Source organism: Bison bison, unplaced genomic scaffold, assembly GCF_000754665.1.
Source record: "Bison bison bison isolate TAMUID 2011002044 unplaced genomic scaffold, Bison_UMD1.0 scf7180017864487, whole genome shotgun sequence".
Taxonomy (NCBI): Eukaryota; Metazoa; Chordata; class Mammalia; order Artiodactyla; family Bovidae; genus Bison; species Bison bison.
The window spans coordinates 6,137,212-6,162,308 of record NW_011495047.1 but is presented as its reverse complement, the minus strand read 5'-3'; the positions used below and the strand labels follow the sequence as shown (position 1 = coordinate 6,162,308).

At 41.6% G+C, this 25,097-nt stretch overlaps 1 protein-coding gene across 3 annotated transcripts in view; it reads left to right on the top strand.

Annotated features, from left to right (window-relative positions):
- RUNX2 (runt-related transcription factor 2) overlaps positions 1-25,097 on the top strand; it is a 138,488-nt gene that overhangs the window by 13,621 nt on the left and 99,770 nt on the right. For all 3 annotated transcript variants that reach the window (XM_010863082.1, XM_010863084.1, XM_010863083.1), the window contains exon 3: positions 2,378-2,482. In XM_010863082.1, the coding sequence (XP_010861384.1) occupies positions 2,378-2,482 (105 nt within the window). The remainder of the gene's footprint in view (positions 1-2,377; positions 2,483-25,097) is intronic.

Below are 25,097 nucleotides of genomic sequence, written 5' to 3'. Positions count from 1 at the left end.
CCAGTATTCTTGCCTGGAGAATCCCAGGGACAGGGGAGCCTGGTGGGCTGCCGTCTATGGGGTCGCACAAAGTCGGACACGACTGAAACGACTTAGCAGCAGCAGCAGCAGCAAAGACAATTGAGATGTGTACCTCCTTGGTTTATCAAGATTCGTGCCATGGATGACAACTGTCTTCTAAGCACCACTCTTGAAGCACTGTTAGAAACCCAGTCCTGGCTCACAGGCCATTGATCCAACCCAGAATGGATCTTTTTTTTTTTTTAATGGTTTAATGCAAATTAACTTTCAATCTGGGAGTTCAGCCAGTTCACTCCTCCAGATCTTCCCATTGTTTTAAGGTCCTGATGTGGATCCAGTGGCTTCCTATTCAACTTTCTAATCTCCATTTCTGTAGACTTTCAGTTTTCTGTGAGTAGTTCCGACTCCTGGCTGCCTTATTCTTCTGGTTAGTCTTAATGTTTATAATAAATCCTTTGTTCCCTAACCAGATAATTAAATTTCTTAAATCCATATAACATTCAATATATAATGGATAAAATATAGAATATCAGTGACACTTTAAAGATAGATGATTTCATCATTCTGGTTGACATACTTAATTAGTAGATTTATATTTGTTTCTTGGTCTGATAGAGCTGTTTGGGACACATGTAGCAATAAATTACCTATTAGTTTCTAAAAATGTTCTCTAACAAAGTCAAAAAGAACATTAATTTTAGGGTCTGGAAGACTTGGTTTCAGATCCTGATTTTTTTCCACTTATTAGTTGTGTGGTTAAATTAGTAAGATTCTCTGAGCTTCAGTTTCCTTATTTGTGAAATGAGGGTGATAAACCTGAGTGGGTAGGATTAAATGAGATAATGTGTATGAAGTGACTGGCACTTCACAGGTTTCTAATCAATATTCATTTTCCTCATATTTCCCTCCCCCTGCCTTTCTCTCTTTCCTCCCCATCCCCTCCCCACCTTCTTAGCCACAGGGTAGCCAAAGAGACTTAAAACTATATATGCCTAGTAACAAATGATATGTGTCTTAAACATATTTTAGGAACTTAACATGGTCTGGGTTGAAAAGAAAACCCATTCACTAGACTTGACAGCCAAAGACCTGTTCTACATTAAGCCTCCTCTACAACCTGTTCCATATTAAGCTTTGAAAAGATTGCATTAAACTCTGTGTTGCTACATATTGTTTAAGATTTGTGTTTTGATTTCATACCCTCTGCTTTCAGTAAAGGGAAAAACAGTCTTTGACCAAAAAAAAAAAAAAAAAGGCAAAAGGAAAGGAGCTTTTCAAAGCTCTGTCCCAGGAGCAGGCTAAATGAATTCTCTGGCCTGAGATTGCTGAATGTTTTATTGAGTCACTGCTTCACGCCCACCTTTTCCTGTCTTGTAACAGTTTGCAGTTTTGACTATCTGACATGACTAACCGTCGCAAATCTAACTGATTACAACTGTCAGTGAGTCTGGGTAGCAGAGTCTGGTATCTTCTTCTGGAGAAAGCAAACAGCCAGATCTGCACCCAAACTTTTCCCCATCATTTTTGCCACCCTTCCCCCTTCCACCTCCCCACCCCCCCATCACCTTTTTTTAGCTCATTAATTTGAAACATCAAATGCACTTTTTCAGTGAATCACACCCTCTGCTGAAAGCAAGCGTTCATATTTACATTGGGAGATGTCATGTACATTTAGCCAAAAATAAGTTACTGTCAGGGAGTCATTTCAAGATGGCTCTTAGACGAGGAGGTATGTTAGGGAAGGGGTGGGCAGGGAGGAGAAAAACTTTGTTCCAGTAATGATGAAATCATCATACCACAGGCACATTAAGGCCAGGACGGGAGACACTGGCTCCTGTTAAAATGATTCCCATAAGAATCTTACTCTTTCATCTTCTCATTGTAGTGCAGTTAAGCAAATGAAATACTAAAGCCATGTGAAGTCAATAGCATAATCAACAGTGATTTAGTATTGTTCTCTCACGGGGTCATGACCTAATCCTAAATAAAGACTTCTAAAATTGTCTGCTTGGATGTGTTCCTGATGTTGTAGAAAAACTGAAAGCAAAGAGAACCCTCTTCAAGTGGTCAAGAGTTTTTGTTTGCATTAGAGCTCTTGCTACTGAGCAACTCTTTTTTGAAATTGGGGCCTCCCTGTACAAGACTGCCATGAAGATGAGGATTTTAGTGCTCATGAGCTTAGTAACTCCCTAAAGTAGCCATCAGAGGGTTTCTCATTAGAATAAGGAGTCTTGACCCTTGTTTGTGTTTGGTTACTTCTTCAGAGATGCTTAAATGCAATGTAGACATTAGCACTGCCATTTTATCAATACCGTCTTTTTATATTCACTGTGGATTTTCCCTTTTCTATCTGCAGGCAAGAGTTTCACCTTGACCATAACTGTCTTCACAAATCCTCCCCAAGTTGCCACCTATCACAGAGCTATTAAAGTCACAGTGGATGGACCCCGGGAACCCAGAAGTAAGTGCTTGCCTTTCTATTGGAAATGGGAATAGAATTTGTGGAGACCCTGTGAGGAATTTATCCAAGATAAGTTAGTGCTCCTTTCACCTGAAGAGTTTCTTTGCCGAGTTTGCTATCTGCGTATATTTTTACGAGGGGCAATTAGATCTTCACAGTTAGTGGAAAATCAAATTACACTTTTCACCTTTGCCCCAAAATTGCTAAGCCCAACATAACTTTATGAATTTCCGTTACTGTAAGTTTTTTTGCTAAAAAATTCTGCTCATCCACTGGACACAATAGATGAGGCAGAACAGACCCACGAGAGCTGAGGAAGAAAACAATAAACTGCAAAATCCTGAGCTTAGTCAAAAAGCTTTTGCGTGTGTTTCCCATGGTCTAAGAATGTGTTTTAACTTTTTAACTCGCCCACTCAATTCCCTTTATAGAGAGCACACTGCTTAATTACAAAGAATTTATTTGCAAATGATAACTTGCTTGATTGTTACAACACTGTTGTTTGCTCATGTTCTAGTAATTGCCGTAGATAGTTTCTTTAGCAGATAGAGTCAAGCCAGACTTAAATCCAAATTGGTTTATTTGTCTCCTGGGACATCTGAAAGGTTGAACCAGCATCATTTGAAGGCAGTGCCCATCATCCATTTGGGCTAATATGCATTTTCCTCTTAAATCTAAATTAAAACAGGTTTGCTCCCCCCTCCACCCCTAAAACTGATTTGAACATACTTACCAGAGCTGAATTTAAATATGTTTAAAGATTAAATATTATTTAATACATACAACCTTAAAAATTCCGTGCCAATGGAAACATCACACAGAACTCCGCCTTTGATGAGTGAATCCACTGGAGATGTAGCCATTGTGTTTGGAGAGTTTAATTTGGCTTGTGGTGGAGGGACAGCTGGCAGAAATCTTTGTTATATAATGATACACCTGCCAAGACAATGGCATAGCTCTTCTTCTCCTAAAATCGAGAGCAAAGGGCTGGTGAAGTTTTGCCTCCCCTCTGCCCCTGGGGCTGCCTGTCCTTGAGCCATGGGAAGACGTGTTGCCTTCCACTCCTCTTGCACTGTCTCTTCTCACGAAGGCTGACTGCTTGCCCAAACGAGGGAGGTTTCCTGCCTGACAAGTCGGTCTTTGAGGTTTTTCTTTTCTCCGTCTTTCATGTGTATGGCGTTCTTCTAGGTTTCCCAACAATGGGAGCGCTGGCTCTGTCTGCTCAGGTTGAGTGTCCTGTTAGGCGGTGGCCACACACACGTCTCTGGTTGCCCCGTCTCTGGTCCTCAGGGCCAGCAATCATGCAGTGCAGGTGAATGGATCAGCCTAGGGCTATCTGGCCTGATTTCAGATTTTTGCCTGACTTTTCTGGACCACGGTCCGTCTGGAACGATGGCTTAGGATGGAAGACATCTAGCATTTTATCTGATTAGCCCCCGAGTTCCTGAAAAGGCAGGGACATCCCTCAATAATGCACCAAGCAGGATGGTAGTCTTTTCACGTTTAACACAACTAATACTTATCTTGTAAAGATGTTTCCTGCTGATCTCAGCTGCTTTTCTCAGTTCTTGGAAAAACCATCACTGTGTGTGTGTGTGTATGTCTCTCTTTCTCTGTGTATATCTCCAGATGCTCACAAGTTGATGCTCAGACTTGATGGTTGGGAGAGGAAGCAGGGGAAGGTGGGTGCTGCCTCATTCTGAAAGTGGTGACAGAAAGAAGGAGGTAGAACAGCTTTGGGAGAGTCACTTCTCTTTCAAGCAAGGGTAGTATCACCTCATTCCCAGGAGGCCATTGGCAGAATGAACAGTTGCTAGGCTCAGTCCCTGTAAAGACAGAGAAGTGCTCTGAAAGCAGTGAGAGTTAGGGATAGAGCAGATAGTATGCATGTGACCTGAGTTTAGGCTTTTGATGCTGCTGAAGGTGCTGGGGAGAAGCAGATATAGAAATCGAGTGGCGGACCTCTGCCCTAGATCTGCTCACAAACCAAAAATATCTGTGGAAATGCGATGTCATTTCTCTGACATCACAAGGTGACTGGCCAAACTCAGTGTCTGGCTGTGTCTGGTATCAGTAACATTTTAATCCTACAACCTGAATTCTCAGTACGGGGTTATTTCCTTCTGTCCTGCTCTTGGCCGTCTGAGCATTGGATGTTTGTAAGTAAAACCCTCTTCTCAATATTGTTCTTTAGTTTTGAGACTCCCAGGTGTGGAAAATGCCCAAGATTTTCAATTTCCTTCAACTGTGAGTTGAAGGCTTTTAATTGATAGGTGTGTATATAATGTTAAATGAAGAATCCTCTAGAACATGAATTGGCAGCCTTTTTTTGTAACATGCCAGATAGGAACTGATTTCAACTCTCTGGGTCCTATGATATCTGCCACAGGGACTCAACTCTACCAGTGTAGCTCAGAAGCAGCCTTCAACAATACATAAACAAATGGTAGTAGCTGCATATCAATAAAACTTTATTTACAAAAATAGGTTGGGGGGTGGTCAGATTTGGCACACAAGTTGTGGTTTGCCAACCACTGCTCTCGACTTCTTCAAAGTGGCTTATTTTCTCAACCGTTAACAGAGAAGAGATTTAGGAAAATTCTGAGGGAAGAAAAAAAAGACAGTGAGTGCAATTGTTTTAGCATCTTCTCCCACAAAATTTTAATTCTGTAAGTAATGGTTGTTATTGAAAGACTGTACGTCTGTTTCTTACTGTGAAAGTTTGAAGGGATTGAGTATTTTTGCTCTCTTGGTCCTGTTAATGGAATTTCACTCCTTCTTCAGAAGATCACAGTATAAGTTGAAAAGACTACTTCTGGCAGATGAGCTGTTTGAACAAGGACAGGTTCCAGGTTAACTGGTTGGGTCTTTACTCAGCAACAGGACAGCATCAGGCTGTCTGGATTGAAAGCCCGGGATGCCACCATTCACCAGTTGTGTGGTGATAGGCAAGTTACCTAAGTTGTCTTGGCCTCAGTTTCCTCCTCTGCTAAAGTGAGAAAAATAATTAATAATAAAGTGAGAAGACTAATAATAGTATCTTCCTCATCCGTTGCTGCAAAGATGTTAAGTGATGTCATGTATCTAAAATGCACAGCCCAGGGACTGTCGGGCAGTAAGTGCTCAGTAAGCATGAGCTATTATTACATCAGTTTCAGCGTCAGAAGTTTGCTGTAGTTTTTGCTTAGACTACACTTCCAGGAAATAGATACCATCTAGCTTCTGTTCTCTCGGGTAATATTTTTTTTTGTTTTCTTGCAGATGGCTTTACTAATTTCTGCTCATTAGTAAATGACACTAATAAGTGTTATAAATTGTGCTAGAGCAGGTATTCATGCTGCCTGGGGACAGCTGGGCAGAACTGATGATAAACAGCTTGTTCACAGCAAAGTCCAAGAGAGGATGCTAGGGCACCGATGCCGCCCTCGGAGGCCCCACTTATCAGCCCATCTGCCAAGGCTTGCTTTTCACTGAGAAAATCAGAAAGGTTTCATCCTTCCATGTTTTCTGTCTCTGGCAGCTGAAGGGGTACTGTCACATCACAAACAACTCCTTCTCTTAATATACACATCTGGCGCTGGCAGTTGGACGAACTTCATAAGAGCACATGATCATCACTCATTACAAGATTAAAAAGTACCCCATGGCATCATTGATGTTTTTTAACTTTGATCTTTTGCAGTTGTGATTCATCTCAGTTATAAAACTTCCCTTTAAAGGAACACAGCCGATGACTTATTAGAACCTTCGTCTTAAGTAGCGTAAACATGAGAATGGTACACATCTTTACGAAATGCCATTTATTTTCTCCGCCAGCTTATCAGTTTAAGACATGACATCATGCTTAAGATCCCAAATTTGTCAGCCTGGTGTTTAGGCAAGGCATTTTGACCTTCTGTTGGCAAGTTAGCTCTGAAGAGGTACTGCCGTACGTTCACCAGCAGAAGTCAGTGGAGCAGCAGCAGCTATAGTAATGCATTTGGATGCCTGACTCTTTCAAACATCAGATTCTATTAGGATCTTTTGTTCCACATATGCAGTTGCTTCCAACTGCAGTCCTTTTGAAAGAACTTCTCCAGGAAGATGAAATCTTGCTCAGTGGTGTCATATTCTACTGTTGTATTTCTGAGTTAAGGAGGAAGAGTGATGGAAGGGTATTATTGGCTGTGCAGAGGATGGAAAAAGTAAATCACCTTACACAGTCAGAAGTCTTTTTATTCTCTTGCTGCTCTGTCAGTTATCTCTTGCTAAATAACAAACCATCCCCAAACACAGTGGCTTAAAATAGCAACCAGGGAATTCCCTGGTGGTTCAGTGGTTAGCACTCTGTGCCTCTACTGCAGGAAGCCTAGGTTTGATCCCTGGTCAAGGAACTAAGATCCCAAAAGCTTCCTGATGCAGAAAAAAGTAAAAAATAAATAAATAAATAAATAAATAAAGACCAAAAAAAAAAAGAAAAGAAACAGCCACTAGTTTATTATTTCTCACGACTCTGTGGGTTGACTGGGGTTCATCTGGATGGGTTTTCTATGGTCTTTCTTGCGGTAAGATGGCAGCTGGTGCTGGAACATGCCTGATGGTCTCAGTCCCTTGTCTGGTGCCTTCATGGGGTGACTGGAAGGTTAGGCTCAGCAGGAAGGGGGCGACAGCTGGGCCTTTTTCTCTCTCCTATAGTTCCAGAGCCTCCCCTCTCCGTGTGGCCTTTTCTGTTGGAGTCTGACTTCCTATGTGGCAGCTCAGGGTTCCTTTGGGTGCAAAAGTGGGAACTTTCTGGCCTTTGTAAAGCTTCTTAAGGCTCAGAATTGGAGTAGAGTCACTTCTTACATATTCTATTGGTGAAAACAAGAGACATGTGCAGCCTGGCCTTGAGGGGAAAAAAATCTTGCAAGATGAATGATGGGGATGGTGGTTCACTGGACCATCAATGTCACCTACTTCCATCAGTGCTTATATCGGAAATATCATTGCTGCCACAGGAGAAATGATTTTTTGAGGTACCATTTCCTGAAAAGTCTTCTGACTTTTTATTCTGGAAGACATCTAAAGTTCTTCAAGGTCACTCCAAGTTCCAGTGCTAGTAGCTTCACTTTGAATTAGACCAGTTTGGTAATTACCAGATGAATGAGGGGTGGGTGATAGCTTGTGGTGCTTGGTATCAGCAGGTCAATAGCAAGTCAAGCCAGATCAGTCCTCTTATGGGAGAAGAATATTAGATATTTGAACATAAAGAGGTTATTTGCCTTGCTTGGCAGCTGGGCAAATCTGTAGCCAAAGTATCTTATGGATCCTCAAATGAACAAGCCTGGTGGTTTTATGCTGTCTACCACTCAGCTTTACAAATTCCCCCTTGTCAGTACACCTGCAAATCTGATACCTAATGCACATGAATGGGTTTCTAAGAGCTTCTGTGTGCTGTGCCCCAGGGAAGTAAATCATAGTTACCCTTCAGGAGAAACCAAAGCCATCATCTGTATCTTTGCTACTGGGACACTTTTGGTCAGTGCTGGCCACCTACCTGTCCTGAGCTGGGGGAGAAGGGGAAAGCCCTGCCTTTTCTTTCCCACGATCTGGCTCCTTTCCTGCAGGCTTGGTGCATGGCTACAGCACTGCTCTGCTTAACTCGTTCTGTGACTTCAGTAGGGCTAGCTTAGGTGATGGAGAACCTCTCTGGGTGTGCAGGGTACCCTGTGTGTTTCAGGGCCGTCTCAGCACTCGGCTTCACCAGCTTGTCAGGGTCATGTCCGGCAGCCAAACTGTTTTCTTTTCCTGCTTGCTTCTTGTCACCTGTGCCCAGTTCATTGCATGTTTTTAATTCTTTAGAGAACATTTTATTATTCTACATTCTTGTGCACCTCTGATTGCAGAGGTTTTACCTTATAAACTGAACATTTAAGACAGACTTAAATAAAACAGTGGTCTGTGGCCTGAAGCATCTCATTTTTCTCCCATGCTGTTCCACCCAGTTCTTTAAAAAATTTTGTTTTTAATGAATATTAAAAATTTCCGTAAAGACTATTTTTGTTCAAGTTTAAAATATTGTTGTTGTTCACTGTTCTTTAGTTGCTCAGTTGTGTCTGACTCTTTGTGACCCTGTGGACTGCAGCATACCAGGCTTCCCTGTCCTTCACCATCTTCCAGATTTTGTTCAAACTCATGTCCGTTGAGTCAGTGATGCCATCCAACTATCTCATCCTCTGTTGCCCCCTTCTCCTTCTTCTGTCAATGTTTCCCAGCATGAGGGTCTTTTCTAAAGAGTCTGCTGTTCACATCAGGTGACTGAAGTATTGGAGTTTCAGCTTCAGCATCAGTCCTTCCAATGAATGTTCAGTTTAAAATATATCTTTTATTTATTTGTTTAATTTTTGTCCACACCCTGCAGCATGTGGGCTCTTACTTCCCTGACCGGGGGTCAAAAGCATACCCCCTGCATTGGAAGGTGAAGTCTTAACCACTGGACCACCTGGCTAGTCGCTCTATCCAGTTCTCCAGCCCCAGAAAGGGTGGCAAGAATCATGGTCTTGGCATTCGCTATTCCTCATTGCAGATGGTGTCAGTGGCAGCTGGCTTTTCTCCTCCACTGCTCTCACCCTGGTTGGGTGTAGGAATAGACTTTAATGGTGCCTGGCCCCTGATCTTTGCTTATTTATCAGTGGTGGATGCTGATATAGAGCTTGGTCAGATGTGAAAAAGGACGGGAAACATGTAAAGTGTGTTGGATGAAAGGACAGCAAAATTGTTTTAAAGCTGTTTGATTTGTCTGGACACAGTTCGTATGTTCACATTCTTGCTGTTTGTGAAGACAATTTGAGAAATGCTTGATAAGCCTCGTACCACATCCCTGATGCCACAGGCCTGAATTTTAGTCTCTGGTTGGAAGTGTTAGTAAAAAAAAAAAACAAAAAACAAAAAACCCTCAAGTTTTTTTTTAAATGGGAAAACATTTTTTTTTTTTTTTGGGAATGAAAGATTCTTTAAATTCTATAGGGCTTTACGATTTTTAAACGTTTCACACACATGATATTTTTTAAAGTTTTTTTTTTTTTTTAATGTGGACCACTTTTTAAAGTCTTTGTTGCGTTTGCTATACCATTACTTCTGTTTTATGCTTTGATATTTTGGCCACCAGGCATATGGGATCTTAGATCCCCGGCTAAGGATTGAACACACACCCCCTGCATTGGAAGGTGAAGTCTTAACCACAGGACCACCAGGGGAGTCCCTACACATGGTTTTTTATTATCCCATAATAACCCCTTTTATGCCCCCCTTACTCCTGCATGGCACCCACCTTCCTTCTTCCCACGGGTAACCACTAGTTTGTTTTGTATATCTGTGAGTCTGCTTCTTTTTTGTTTTATCCACTAGTCTGTTGTATTGTTTAGATTCCACATATAAGTGATATCACATAGTATCTGTCTCTCTGTGTCTGGCTGACTTCACGTTGCATAATGCCCTCCAAGTTCCATCTACTGCAAAAACGCCCTCCACTTCTTGACTTGCAGACTTCCCGTGGCTCTTCCTTGGCACGGTGCTCAAGGAGTGGCAGTGAGGGGTCCATGCCACATTTTGATACTCACAAGGCAGCAACCACAAGCAGCAGTTTGATGGTCATAAATATGTACCCTCTGGTCACTAAGATCCAAACCATCATTGACCACCTTTGACTTAAGAGAATAATCACAGTTGAAAAAAACTGTTCCCTTTCCTATTTTCCTTAAGGAGGATGGTGAGGGAGTCAGAAGCGCTGGTGGAAGTTAAGTCTGGTGGTTGGTGGAATGTACTCTTGAGAGGAGCAGTTTTAAATCTCTTGCAGTACTTTTTTTTTTTTTCTGTTGACTGACTGTCAGGAGCTGGGAAGATGGCCAAGAAGGAAATGACACATCGAGAGGCATTTTGTGTTGTGCAATATTCTGTGGAACTGATGCAAGGCTATATGGCCTGTTTACACATTCCTTCGCTCGCAGACAGCATGGCAGTAATTGAATTCAGCAGCACATGGCATGCTGCAGCAAGGAGCCGGGCCTTCACATCCTTTCATGGCAAATTATCGCAGCCGTTAAAACACGCTCATGTCCCTCCTTTGCACTCTCCTCTGGCTTCTCAGTTCTGAATGTGCTTTCTGACTGTATGGGACGTGTGTTCACAAGCAGCGTGGCTTTCCCAGGTAGAGCTCCCTGTCCACAGACACAGTTCCCATTGATATATTTACTTCTCACTAAATATAGCAAGCAGCGTGGCAGGTTTTCAAGCTCTCTGTGCTCTCAAAACACACCGACTGGACCCAAGTGTGTCACCGGCTTATATCTCACTGGAAGTCAGAAGTCATTCATTCTTCAAACAGTGCTAAATACTTGAGAGAGAGAAAAAAATACATTTTTTGGGCTTTATTTTATAAAAAATAAATTTTCCTTCCCGAGAGAAAGAATTTCCAATAGATCACTGAACTACTTCTATTTTGTTTGTACTATAGCATTTGCTTCAGGAAGGGCTGGGCCAGGGCAAAATAGGAGATACTTGAGAATAACAGAGAAAAAAGATTCATTATGTTGCTCTTCATATTCAGACTTGTCCCTACCTAGCATGTTATAGGATACCTTTATAATGTCAGCTAACATCATAGTCTTATCATAGACCTGTCTTTGGTCTTCATATAAAATCTCTGAAGTTTTTATTTAGGCAAGCGTGGAAAATAATTGCTCACTTTTTCGAGAAACTCTTGGAAATTAAGCCAGTGCATAAAAAGTACATAAATCAACGGTATTAATTCAAGGTCATATGCAGAAGACTGTATTTGGGATGTGGTGCTTAAGTATTAATAGCAAAGGAAGAGCTCCCTGTTCCTCTCGAAATTTCTCTGCTGCTGTGCTCTGGTGGTGGGACTCTGCTTGCAGACGAAAGTACTTCATTAAAATTCAGGATTATGGCTTATGTCCAGACTCCTCTAAGAAAGGTAACTCAGATTTAAACTCATACTAAGATAAAAAATAAGTCATCTCGAATCCTTTATTGGGAGGAGGCTTGGGAAGATGAAGGGAGAATGATCAACCAAGTCCTTGTACTAAATGTAAACACAGAGTCAGGTGGGCAGGCCGGGCCTTTGCTGGCCTTAAGGCAGTCATCGCCAAGTTTAAGGGTTGCAATTTTGCAGCAGGTCAGCCCTAGCAGTGTGGATTCCTGATGTCAGGTCTGATGTAGGATTCTGTAGTCTCATGGTATGAAGTTTTGGTTTTTATATTTTCATATTTACCTCCTTTGCAGATATTTCCCTTTTATAGAGTAGTTCTCATCTAGTTTTGTTCTAGGTATGTGCTGACTCTTTCCTCTCTGGTTAGCAAATTATCATTCAATTTCTGTTTTTCTTTTAATTATCATTATTACTATTTTAATGTGTCTGTTTGTCTCAATGAGATTCATTATAATCTCTGTCCACCTCAGATAATAGAACCTTACTATACTTTTTTTTAAAAAAGATAATTTTTATTGGAGTATTGTTGCTTTATCAGTTTCTGCTGTACAGCAAGGTGAATCAGTAAAGTATCAGTAAAGTATTAGGACTGTAGCCCGCCAGGCTCCTCTGTTCATGGAATTCTCCAGGCAGGAATACTGGAGTGGGTTGCCATTCCCTTCCCCAGGGGATCTTCCTGGCCCAGGGACTGAACCCAGATCTCCTGCATTGCAAGCAGATTCTTTACCATCTGAGCTGCTAGAGGAGAGATAGAATCAAACTTATGGTTACCAAAGGGGAAGGGGAAGGGATAAATTAGGAGTTTGGGATTAGCTTGTGCACACTACTATATATAAAATAGATTAAACAGCAAGGACTGACTGTATAGCACAGGGAACTATACTCAATGTATTGAAAGGTTACTTTAAATAACTTATAATGGAAAAGAATCTGAAAAAGAATAGATATTGATCTCTCTATATCTGTTATACATAGATCTATATTATATAGATTATATTATTATATATAGGTTATATATTATATTAATAATATTATAAATACCAATGTATTAATATATTATCTATTAATATATATTAATAATAATATATAGATTATATTATTATATAGATCTATACTATATCTATACCTATTATATATCTATAGATCTATATCTATTACATATCTATATATAAATATATCATAATATATAATATAAATCTATATAAAACTATATTATATATCTAATATATCTGTTGCATGATATATATATATGTATTCTTTTTCAGATTCTTTTCCATTATACATTATTGCAAGATACTGAGTATAGTTCTCTCTGCTATACAGTAGGTCCTTGTTGTTTAATCTATTTTATATATGTAGTAGTGTGCACAAGTTAATCCCAGACTCATCCCTTTCCCTTTTGGTAACCGTAAGTTTGATTCTGTCTCTTCTCTTGTTGTTGTCTGATATTTTTATCTTTGTTTTATGCTTCCTGAATTAGTCATCATCAGTATTTAAACTGTTTATTTCATATTTGCCTGTATGTTTATCAGTTTATTGGCTCACCATTCCTTCCTACACGTGGGTCCTTCCTTCTGGATTTAGTTTTCTTGATGTATGTTCTTTAGTAGTTCTTTCAGTGAGAACCTGTTCCGGGTAGACCCAGTTTTTGTTCCTGAAAAATGTTGGCAGTTGTGGCCACTGGCTGCCAGTGTGGTGTGGTGTGAGAGGGGACCTGTGGAGAGTCCAGCTGCTCAGGGGGCTGGGGAGCCACACTTCCGGCCATTCTTTGGGCTGAGACTTTCAGGTGGTCGTGATCAAACTAGTGGAGTGGCACTTAAGGGAATGGGACCCAGGACTTCCATGGATGATGGATGAGGGAAAGAGGGATGCTCTGAAAAGTCCGGGGCCAGTGAGGGGAGGGGTGGTGGGAAGAAATGTTCCTGCAGACAGAAGGGGAGAAGACAAAGGCAGGGGTATTTAGGGAGAGGAAACTCAACTTTCGGCTTCACTGTTTCCTCATGGTCAGACCCTATGGTGCTTTGTAACTTTCTATCCAAATTTATGGTAACAAGCTCTGTCATTGCACTTGACTCTCTGAGGTTATCTGGCTGCTGCTCATTGAACAACCAGAGCAGCACTTCTTAGATGTTGTATCCACACGTTTTCTGTCATTTTAGTGAGAGTATAGGATTCAGAACCAAAAGATGCTTCATTTACCAAAAGATGGTAAACCAGTCATTAAATGAAGCAGGGGAGAAAACAGGTGTGAGGACTAGAGGGGCATGGTTTGAGAGCTGGGTTCACACTCTTGGGTAGAACTCTCTGTAGGCAAAGTGGACGGAGGGCCTCCAGTGTTGGCTCTGTGCAACTGTCATCAAAGTGGCTGGTGGGGAAGAGGTCAGATGACACGCAAGCAAGCTGGTACTTTCCACCTTTCCGTGAACTCTCGCACTCTTTATGTACCCTGTGTGGCATGCATCTTCTCGTCCCTTGCCTTCTTGGTGTTAATTCTCATGAGCTACAGCTTGTGTGGCAATGCTAGCGTGCATTTTGCTAGGCAGAACTCAGGGTGATTTAACCTGGACTCTATGCCTTCTTAGGGTTGGCCCTGAAAATTATTCATAGAAAAATATGAGCCCTTTAGAGAGATTATGAAGGTCCCGAAACACTGTTATACCGGAAGTGAAAAGAAATATAGATGTGTTAAAAAAAAAAGTGATTGTGAAGTCTAGGTTACTAATTCTAGAGCTTTGGTTTCTGTTTCATCTCCTCACCATTCACTCTATTCTACAAAAACAAGTTACAGTGTTTTTTGCTCCATGAGGGCTGTTTCAGAGCAGTGTAATGGGGAATTCATCTGTAGGTATCGTTTGTGTGGAAGATGTGGATTAGGTTATGGTTGAGGGAGTGGGAGGACTTGAAAAGTCCTCTTCTGAGATGTCAGTGCCATCTTAGTGACCCTAGGAAAATCCCTACACTTCTCTCCAGTTCAGTTTCTTCGTCCTTTGAGTGGAAGTAGACATGAAGACAACTTCAGAGTAGCTGGGAGTAACTTGCAAGGAATGATCATAAACTGCTTGGCACACATGAAGGGCAACTTAAGTACCAAATAGTAATTATATAGCGCCTTTCTGCCAAGGAGTTCCAGAGGCTTAGACATTACCTCACTGGTTCTCTTTATATCCCTTTGAGGAATATATTATGCCTTTTACAGGTGGGTAAACTGAGGCATGGGCACTTGAAAACTCATTTGCTGCATGTCGGTCTACAAGTCAGCAGATGATTTATGGAGGTGGGCAAGGAGCCCAGGTCTCTTCCTGTTCAGTTATTCACTGCTCAGACTCCCTGATGCTTTGTCATTAAAGTTGTGGAGCTCCTGGTATCGTGCCCAGGATATTCTTGATTGATGTTCTGAAGTAGTGTTACCTGAGAGGCAAGCCTGGTGATGTGGCAGCCTTGCTATATAGTAAAAAAGTCCCAAGGTATAGCCTCATATACAGAAGACATATATATGAAATCTCTGTGTGTGTATATAGTCTCTATATATGTTTGTGAAATGAATCTTGAATTCATTAAGATGAAACTTCATCAGAGCTTAAAACATCGAAGTCTATGAGATGAACACAAATTTTGTAGGTTAACCCTCAGTAGAATCTCACTTTGAATACCACCAAAATAAAGCTCATTAAATCTTAAAAAAAAAGCGGGGGGTTCCCTGGTGGATCAGATGGTAAAGAATCTGCCTGCAATGCAGGAGACCTGGGTTCTGTCCCTGCGTCAGGAAGATCCCCTGGAGAAGGGAATAGCTACCTACTCTAGTATTCTTACCCGGAGAATTCCATGGACAGAGGAGCCTGGTGGGTTATAGTCTATGGGGTTGCAAAGAGTCAGACACGACTTAGTGACTAACACACAAACACACAACCTTAAAAAAAAAAATCACTCAACTAGAAAATACAGACAAGGCCTTGGAGGAAAAGTTAGAGAATAAAAATTAATCAAAAGAAGAAAATGTAAAAAATGTCCATAATCCCATCTCCAAAGATTTCCACTGCCAATGATAGCCTGAATATTAATAAATAATATTCATCATTCATTAAATTTCATAGAAATGAAATGCTAGTGCTTCTGTGAAGGGATCAGCCATGAAGATGTAGCACCAGAAAGATGATGGAATGCTACAAGAGGTGTGAGTGTGTTGACGCTGAAAGGAGAAAGAATGACTGGAAATGAGATTAATTACTTTAAGGAGCAGAAGGAAGATGGTGGCACTGACCACAGTTTCCAGTTTTTTAATGTCTTGGAAGAGGCAGCAGCTTTCTCTCTGTTGGGGGGCTGTGATCCTGGCTTTGTCTGAATGATTAACTCGATGGACACGAGAAGGGCCCCTTCCTCCCACCACCCTGTCTCATCACTACATGCACCACTCCTCAAATACCACCCCCATTTGTAACAGCTGACAGAGCCTTTTAAATGACAATTAGAGATGTTTGTTCCTGCCGGTTTTATTGAGATATAATGGACACCCAGCACTGAATGCCTAGAAGGTCTACAGCATAATGGTTTGACTTACCTATGTCATGAAATGATTACTGCAATAAGTTCAGTGAACATCCATTGTCTCTTGTTGTTATTGTTCAGTTGCTCAGTCCTGTCCAACTCTTTGCGATCCCATGGACTGCAGCACGCCAGGCTTCCCTGTCCTTCACCATCTCCCAGAGCTTGCTCAAACTCATGTCCATTGAGTCGGAGATGCCATACAACCATCTTATCCTCTGTCGTCCCCTTCTCCTTTTGCCTTAAATCTTTCCCAGCATCAGGGTCTTTTCCAATTAAAAAGTCAAGAAATAGAAAAAAGTTTTTTCCTTGTGATGAGATCTCTTAGGCTTTACTCTCTCAACCACTTTCATAGAGCACATATAACGATGTTAATTATCACTCATGTTGTACACTACATCCTTAGTACATGTTTCTCTTATAACTGGATGTCTCTACCTTTGTAAAACATTTTTTTCCCCAGTTTTTTAAAGAGAGCTTGGGGATAGGCTGTCTTATTTAATTTGCTTTTTTATTTTTGGCTACACCCTACACAATCTTAGTTCCTCGACCAGGGATCGAACTCACATCCCCTGCATTGGAAGCATAGAGTCTTAACCATTGGACCGTCAGGGAAGTCCCCTGGAAGTCTGTACCTTTTACTACCGTCGTGCAATCCCCCTCCCCCCAGATATATTTTAAAATGTAAATATTTCCAGCAGTGGAGACATTAATTCCTTCAAAAATCAAATGCGTACCATTAGCCAGGTTCCAGGCATACAAAGCAGAGCAGACGTGACCCCACCTTTGAGGAGCCTCCATTCTATGGGCCAGACAGACAAGAAATGGGCAAATAAACTTTCATCTGTAATTGCATCTAATTGCAAGTTGTGACAGTTCTGTAAAGGGAACTGATCTAGTAGTAAAGAAGGATCGGGAGCCTATTCTCGAGTGTTCTGGAAAGGACACAGCCTCAGAGCAGATACGTGAGGGTGAAACAAAGCCAGCTATAGGAAGAGTGGAGAAGAGGCTTCAAGGCAAAGGGTGCCGGAGATTCTTTTCTGAGTTAAGACTTTGAGGACAGGACCTTCATAGATGTTATCAGTAAAGCATAGCATATTTTAAGACATTTTTCGGTTAACAACTTGGTTTAAATAAGCGTATCTGATTAGGTAGATACTCATTGTGTAACAGGATTGTTGGGGGAAAGTGGGTTGAGAAAGGCCGTGAAGAGCTCTGGTGAGGAAGAAAGGGTGGGAATAAACACTGGTTCCCAAAGAACACGTTTTCTTTAAAGAAGGAACTGTAAGAGCAGGTTTTCACCAAAAAGAACCCAAACAAAGCAGTAGGTTTCCTATTCGAGTACATCCTGTGGGGTGTGTGTGATGCACAAAAGTCCTGGGGTTTTGGGGACGGCGAGAAGCAATTCCAAAGGTGAACTGGGTTTCAAAACATAAGAGCAACATGGAAAACGTAAGAATGTTTAGCGAAAAGCACTGATGATGATTAAAGGATTGTAAAATTGAACCTATAAGGATAAGTTGAAAGACTTGGGATTATTTAGCTTCAAGAAGAGGAGACTAAAAAATGACTTAATAACAGACTTCGAAATTATGAGGAGTTATTAAGCTGTGTATGGTGACCAGCTGTTTTGTTTCTGGCACAGAGACAGCATAGGTTTTCACTGAAGCATAATAGATTTAGGTTAGATTTAAAGAAGAACTTCTGGACTCTAAGAACTGTTAAATAGGACAGGTCGCTGAAGGCTGAGGATTTTGACTGGAGGGCTTCTCCTTCAAATCCCTTCCCTCTTCGTCATTCTCTGTGTGTTTATCAAGTGCAACAAAGTGCCACCTTTCTGCTTTTAAAATCAAAGTCATGATTTCTGTTTCCCATTATAATTCTGAAGCTCAGAGTCACAGAGGTTTGTAGACATAAATGATGAGGGTAATTTGTCTTGCTTCAATGGCCATTAGAATCTTTAATTGAGAAAAATATGACGAAAAAGAGGAACAGATCTGCCACATGGCAAAAAAAAAAAAAAAATTGTTCTTGATAATCACAAGAGATGCATGATTAAGAATTTGGGGCCGCGTGAGGGTGAGATCGTTTTATCCTTAGAAAAACTCAGGTTTGTTTGACTTGTATATGCCAGATTCAGAAGGTAGAGTTCTAGGAAGTCGACTCATTTTCCTCTGTTCCCTCCCTACTGGGAGAAGTTAAAAACATTTCCAGGTGACCCCGAAGTTCATATAACCTGTAGCTCAAGAGACGCAATCCAAAAATCACCCTCAAGGAATTTATCGGCGCGGAGAAGGAAGGAGAGGGGAAATAGGCAGGATTTATTTCTGAAAACAGAAACCTTCATGCATTTAAAAGCTGGCAGAGCAGGGGAGAAGTCGAGCAGAGCGAATCTGAGAAGGGCTGACTGTGTACGCCGTTGCTTTCCACGGTGGAGCTGGGGCTGCAGGGAAGCCAAGAGTCCTGCTTCCTGGGTTAAGCTTTCTCAAGGAAGCCAAGTGTCAGGGTTTTCATTTTAAAATGTATTTCTGAATCCACTCTTTCACTGATTAAATACCTGTCTGAGCAACTTTTGTAATAATAAATTAGCCCACCTGCAGATGGTTGGCTTCAAGCACTGATGCAACGGTGAAAAAACAAAGCTCACACACATAGTGTTCTCAGATGGGTTCTTTGTTTTGAGCTAAGTGGATATAATTTTCTCTAAAGGAAAAGAAATAATCAAAGAGACCAAAGAAACAGACTTTGAGACAGGTGACGCGACTGGGAAGAAGGTTAGGTGGGTGTGGTGCTAAGCTAGAGGAAAGGAAAAATACTCAGAAAACATATTTTTCTTTCCTCCCAAAATAACTTGCGCTCCTTGGTTCATTAAGTACTTTTAGACCCTTGAACCACTACATTTGACCTTTCCAAGGCATCACTGCCCATTGGAGAGCCACCCACAGCCCGCGGTTGGGTCAGAAGTCACAACCCGTTTCCTTTTACTGGCCTCTTTTCTTCCTTGTCTGTGATATTTTCTTAGTGGCTTTGGCACTTTGGGACTTAATTGAGTTATTTTTGTGATTTCTACATTTGGGTGTCCCTCACGCCCTGATGATTTATTTTCAAAACCCTATTCTGAGGGTTCTTAAAACTACAGCTGTCTTTTCCATAGGAAAAGGAGACCTAAAGGGAGTCAGTGGCCCTTCTTTTCTGCTCTCGAAGCCGAGAGATGGATAGTGGGAAGGAAAAGCAACTGACAAGAGGTTTGGTATACTCCTATTGTGAGAAAGAGTGCTCTTCTGAATCCTTCTTTGTTAGGGGAAAAGTCTCCATTATACGTATGTGGGCAGTGGAAGGGCATTTGTTCTTTATTTTCTGTGATACTTTTGAAATACTGTGAACTGGGGCTGACTGTATTTCCCCAGGGATTAAGCTGATTGTGCTGGTTTAGCTGAAGCAGCAGAAGACCCATTGGTGTGTCCACAGAAACTGTGTGGTTATCTGTTCTTTCGTGAGTTCCTTTCTTCCCTGAGGACTTGACTTAACACTTGTGAACCAACCTCCCCTTCCTTTAGGAAAGCTGTGATAAGAGACAGACTGAGAGCTTTCAGTGGTCAGCGCTTCATAGAAGGTTGGCCACACTGCCGTGGTAATGTCTAAAACATAACCAAGAAGGACAAAGGTTTTTGTAAAGGTTCGAAGATGTTAAGGGAGCAAAAGTGGATGATTTGGATAGTCTATCAGTGGAAGGTCTGGTGCTTTGCTCACTTCTTGGGGTTGGGGGAAGTTCGCACATGGGTGTCTCCTTGGGTATTTTTAGAACTCTACATTGCTGGCACAGATCAGACATAGCAAGGGAATTTTTCTAGGACCAGGGATATAGGAGTTTCAGGATTCTATAATTAGGAAAGCATAGACGGACCAAAATGTAGGATATATACTGGTTTTATGATTTACAGAGTGTATTTTGGGCATCCCACCCGCTTGCTGCATGTGGGATCTTAGTACCCAGATGTGATTGCACCTGTGCCCCCTGTAATGGAAGCACAGAGTCTTAACCAAAGGACTGCCAGGGAAGTCCCCTGGCCTCCTTTTACTCTATGCTGTGTTGATTCTATGTACTGTGAGCTCTGAGGCCACAGTTCCTTGGTGGAGCCAAGTCGCTGGAAAACCCCAAATAGGACATGTGCCTTTGCTCTTTGCTCTCATCCAGTCCATCTAGGAGTTGTACTGGGGATTCAGTTTGACTGTAGTTGGTCTGTCACGTACTGGCCCAGTGCTGGCATGTGAACAGAAGTTAGTACTAGAATAGGACACGAGGTAGCTGCACCGACCATCCGGGTTTTGCTGCGGGTCCACCTTCTACCATCAGCGACAGCTCAGGAGAAGCTCTTATGTGGTGGGGACTCACCACTTCTGCATTCTCTTTTGTTGGGGGAACTGAAATAGAATAGAAGTTTGCAACGGAATTGGAAGAAATCTGACACTGAAAGATGAGATGTCGCTTTTGCAGCATGAGATTTGTGGCACACACTGACCAGAGGAAGGAAATCTGATGATCTAGATAGATGCCTCTGGTTGTTATCACTTTTGCTGTGAGCCTCTCAGCTAGGCACTCAACAGGATGAGCCAAATACATCAGTAAATAAAAACTTTTACGGGGGATGGGGGAGAGCCTTGAGTTTGAAGGAATAGGTGGCATTTCTGGCTCATTTATATACCTCTCCTTTCATTCTTTTTGAAAAGGTAATAATTTGCACCAAAAATATATTGGATGCCAACTTTTTTTTGCTACTACAAAGAGCTTCTGAAGGCAAACTAGAGGCAAACACTGTTTCTAGTTCTGTCCCTGATACTGTCTGACCAGTTCTGGGAATGGATTTTGGTGGTTTTCACCCTGTGTAGTCACACTAGTCTCCTCTACATTGAGTCAGACTATTGGATGCCTCATGGTTTGTAAATTATAGAAAAGAACTGCTTTTTAAAATATTATTATTTGTACAGTAGAATCTGAAATCCCAAGACCTCTACACACTTAACGAGGTACCTCTAGCAATGCAATGGAATTCTAATGTTGATACTTAGACCCTTTTGTTCATGATTACTTTGGTAGTTTAAATACGTTAACCTTAGGAAGAAAAGTCAGCATTTATATATACATATATCCTTTATTTCTACATTAATTAGGCAATCATTAATAGCCAGACTGCTCTGTGTCAGAGCCTCTGAATGCTGGGTGCTGAAGGAATAACTGAGAACCTAACTTGAAAGAGCCACAGCAAGATCGGGAATCGAGCCAAGGGTAGTCACAGTATTTTTTGAACACGTCAGGAAGTAAAGCCGTTATTTGTAAGGAAGACGAGCAGGGTCCCAGCTTTTATTTTAGTGACTTAGAAGTTTGTGATTTATTTGTGCTTTGTTGTCGGCTATCCCCTCTCTGGCCACATGTGCATCTCCTTAGAGCTTTCAGGGCCCTCCGTGAGGATTCAGTCCCTGCATCTCTGACGTTACCTCAGTTTATCCCATCGTTCCCTTCTCTTCCCTTCTTCGTCCAGCACCAGACCTGCTTCCTGCCCTACACCTTTGTGCTCCCTTGCTCTACATCACTTCATCTGACTGGAACACAGAAGCGCGGCTCTGCCTTAGGAAATAGCCTTCCAAGTTCATTTGATTTAAAGAAAGGTTCCCAAAGCTGAATGATTTTTGTTATTCAGTCACTAATTCATGTCCGACTTTTGTGACCCCATGGACTGGGGCCCTCCAGGCTCCTCTGTCCCTGGAATTCTTCAGGCACGAATACTGGAGTGGGTTGCCATTTTCTTCTCCAGGGGATCTTTCTGACCCAGAGATCGAACCCTGGTCTCCTGCATTGCAGGCAGATAGCTTACCCATTGAACCACCAAAGCTGAATGGCGTGTAATAAAGCTCATCTAATTTAAATTATGTGCCCGTCCTTGAGGGAGGGCTGGGGAGGACAAAAACTAATGCTCATTAGTTCATGAGGCTCTGTGCTGGATGCCTTATGTCTATTAACTTCTCTTTTATAAATGAGGAAACAGGCCTCATGGGGGTCGCATTAACTGACCCACGTCCTTCACGCTAAGAAAGTCAACTCTGTTTTATGACTTCAGGTCCATACTTCTTCTGCTGCTTTTTTAAAAAAATTTTTTATTTTTGGTTGCATGGTAAGGCTTGTGGAGTCTTGGCTCCCCAACCAGGGATTGAACCCAGGCCCCAGCAGTGAAACCACAGAGTCCTCACCATAGGGCTGCCAAGGAAGCTCCCTTTTCTGCTTGATAATAAAGGCTTTGACTATCTGTGCGTAATTTGGAAGGGAAACTTTACAGAAATTTCTATCAGAGGTTAAGACAAAGCTAGATGCACGTATTTGTTGTAGTTGTTTGAGGTGTCCTTAGCTCATGGTGACGTGTGAAGGACTAGGGTGTGAAGCGGAGGAGGCCATGGCACCCACTCCAGTACTCTTGCCTGGAAAATCCCATGGGCGGAGGAGCCTGGTGGGCTGCAGTCCATGGGGTCGCGAAGAGTCGGACATGACTGAGCGACTTCACTTTCACTTTTCATTTTCATGCATTGGAGAAGGAAATGGCAACCCACCCCAGTGTTCTTGCCTGGAGAATCCCAGGGACGGGAGAGCCTGGTGGGCTGCTGTCTATGGGGTCACACAGGGTCGGAAATGACTGAAGTGACTTAGCAGTAGCAGCAGGGTGTGGAGAGTTTCTTGTGACCACCAGCATACAACCTGGGACTCCTCTGAGCCTTGCTGAGCTTTGCCTCACCATCTTATCTTCTTAGAGAAATTGGAATTATTAATAGTCGCAGGAGATGAATATGCTCATGGACTATAGCAGACTTGTCTTTTCCTGTTAGTTGTGAATGCCACCATGGATAAATGCTCTGCCATGGTAGAGAAATATTAATACTTTTATTTCTTGGTAGTTTAGATTTTGTGGAAAGTATGTTGATTTGATGAGAACACATGGGAATGTTGTGGGAATATGATGTTCAGTGCTACCCACTGTTTCTTCTTACGTTTTATTTAAATGTTTATTTATTTGACTGTGCTGAGTCTTAGTTGTGGCATGTGGAATCTAGTTCCCCAACCAGGGATCAAATCTGGGCCCCCTGCATTGGGAGCAGAGTCTGAGCCCCTGGACCACCAGGGATGTCCCATTTTTAAATTTTAAATGATTTTTCTTTTTTTTTCTTTTTTGAGCAGAGGAAGGTTTATCGCAGGGCCAAGCAAGGAGAATGAGTAGCTTGTGCTCAAAAACCCTGAACTGAAATAACATTTATTTTTAAGATTTATTTTTTTAGAGCAGTTTTAGGTTCAGAGCAAAATTGAGAGGAAGGTACAGAGGTTTCCTGTATACCCTCTGCTCCCACACATGCGCTGCAGCCCCTCCACCAGAGTGGAGCTGGTTACAGTGGATGAACCTATGTTGATTAACATGTTGTTATCACCCAAAGTCCTTACTTTACATTAGAGTTCACGCAGGGTTGTACATTCTGTAGATTTTCTCAATGTATGACATGTGTCTACCATTATAATTTCATCCTGAGTAGTTTGACTGCCCTAAAAATCTGAGCTCTACCTGGGCATCCCTCCCCTCCTCTCCTCAAACCCTGTAATCTCTGACCTGTTCACTGCCTCCACAGCTTTATCTTTTTCTTAATATCTTTAGCTTTTTCTTTTTCTTAGTGGTTTCTATAGTTGAAACCACACAATATGTAGCCTTTTCAGATTGACCTCTTTCTCTTAGTAATATTCATTTAAGATTCCTCCCTGTCTTTTCATGGCTTGATATCTCATTTCTTGTAACGCCAAATACCACAGTCTGGATATACCACAGCTTATTTATCCACTCACAGTAATATTGGTTTTAATTTAATTACTATATAAGCACATTTGTTGTAAATTTCAGGAAACGCAAACAGTATAAGAAGGAAGTAAAAGTCACTTGAAATTCAGTACCAAAGACGACTCCAGTTTATACTGTGACGTCTTTACTTTTAATATTTTCCTAAGTGTATATTTTTTGTATATGCATAGTTGTTTGCCCTCTTTATTTTAAAATTTTGCTCATATCCTCTAAGCTGATTTTATTTTTTTACTTATTAGAAGGAATTGGGCTTCACTTTGATTTTTAATATAAGAATGGTAAATCTTCTGTTTACTAAAGATAAAAGTTGTGAAATTAGCTTATAAAATTAGTGTAAAATTTCCTATTCTGGTTCCTTTAAAAATTTTATAGCTCATGGGATTATTTAATCTCCAAATATAGTTGCCTGTCTCAGAAAAGAGCTTGCATTAATTGTACTTTCTCTTCCTTGCTTTTGCTTTTCTTCTTGTCTCTTTCTCCTTTCATCTTCACTTTGTTTTATAGGTGCTCATGTGACGCCCTGTATGCTAAATGACCAAGCTGTGCTACGCTGGGCGCCACAATCATGCTTTGAGGGTCTCTTGAGTCTCTTTTCAAACGTCTTGGAGGCTCCATCTCCATGTGTCTTCCTTCCAAGTGGTTCTGTGTGCCTTAGCTTAGGATCTCATATGCTATATTTGTGTTTTTTCCAAAGTGTATGTTAACTTAGGGGCTTCCCACGTGGCTCAGTGGTAAAGAATCCACTTGTAATGCAGGTGACTCAGGAGACGCTGGTTTGATCCCCGAGTCAGGAATATCCCCTGGAAAAGGAAATGGTAACCCACTCCAGTATTCTTGATGGAAAAATCCCATGGGCAGAGGAGCCTGGTGGGCTGTCCATAGGGTCACAAATTGTCAGACACGATTGAGCAACTGAGTGCACACACACACGCATACACACAAACACGTTAACTTCTGATTTCATAATAACCCTGTGAAGTAGGCTGAGAAAATGTCATTTTGCAGGTGAGGAAGAAGCCTTGAGACATTAAGGGACTTGCCCAGGGTCACACATCTCAGTTGAACATTTAATGTTTAAATACAGCTTAGTCTGACTCAAACAAAATTCAAGAAAAGTTTCCTGCTGAGAATTGAAAAGGAAAGTGCAGAAAACATTATCACAGTCAAAATAAGTTTAGGTTACTCTAACTAGAAAAATTAACTATTTTTTATGAGCCTTTCCCCCCCT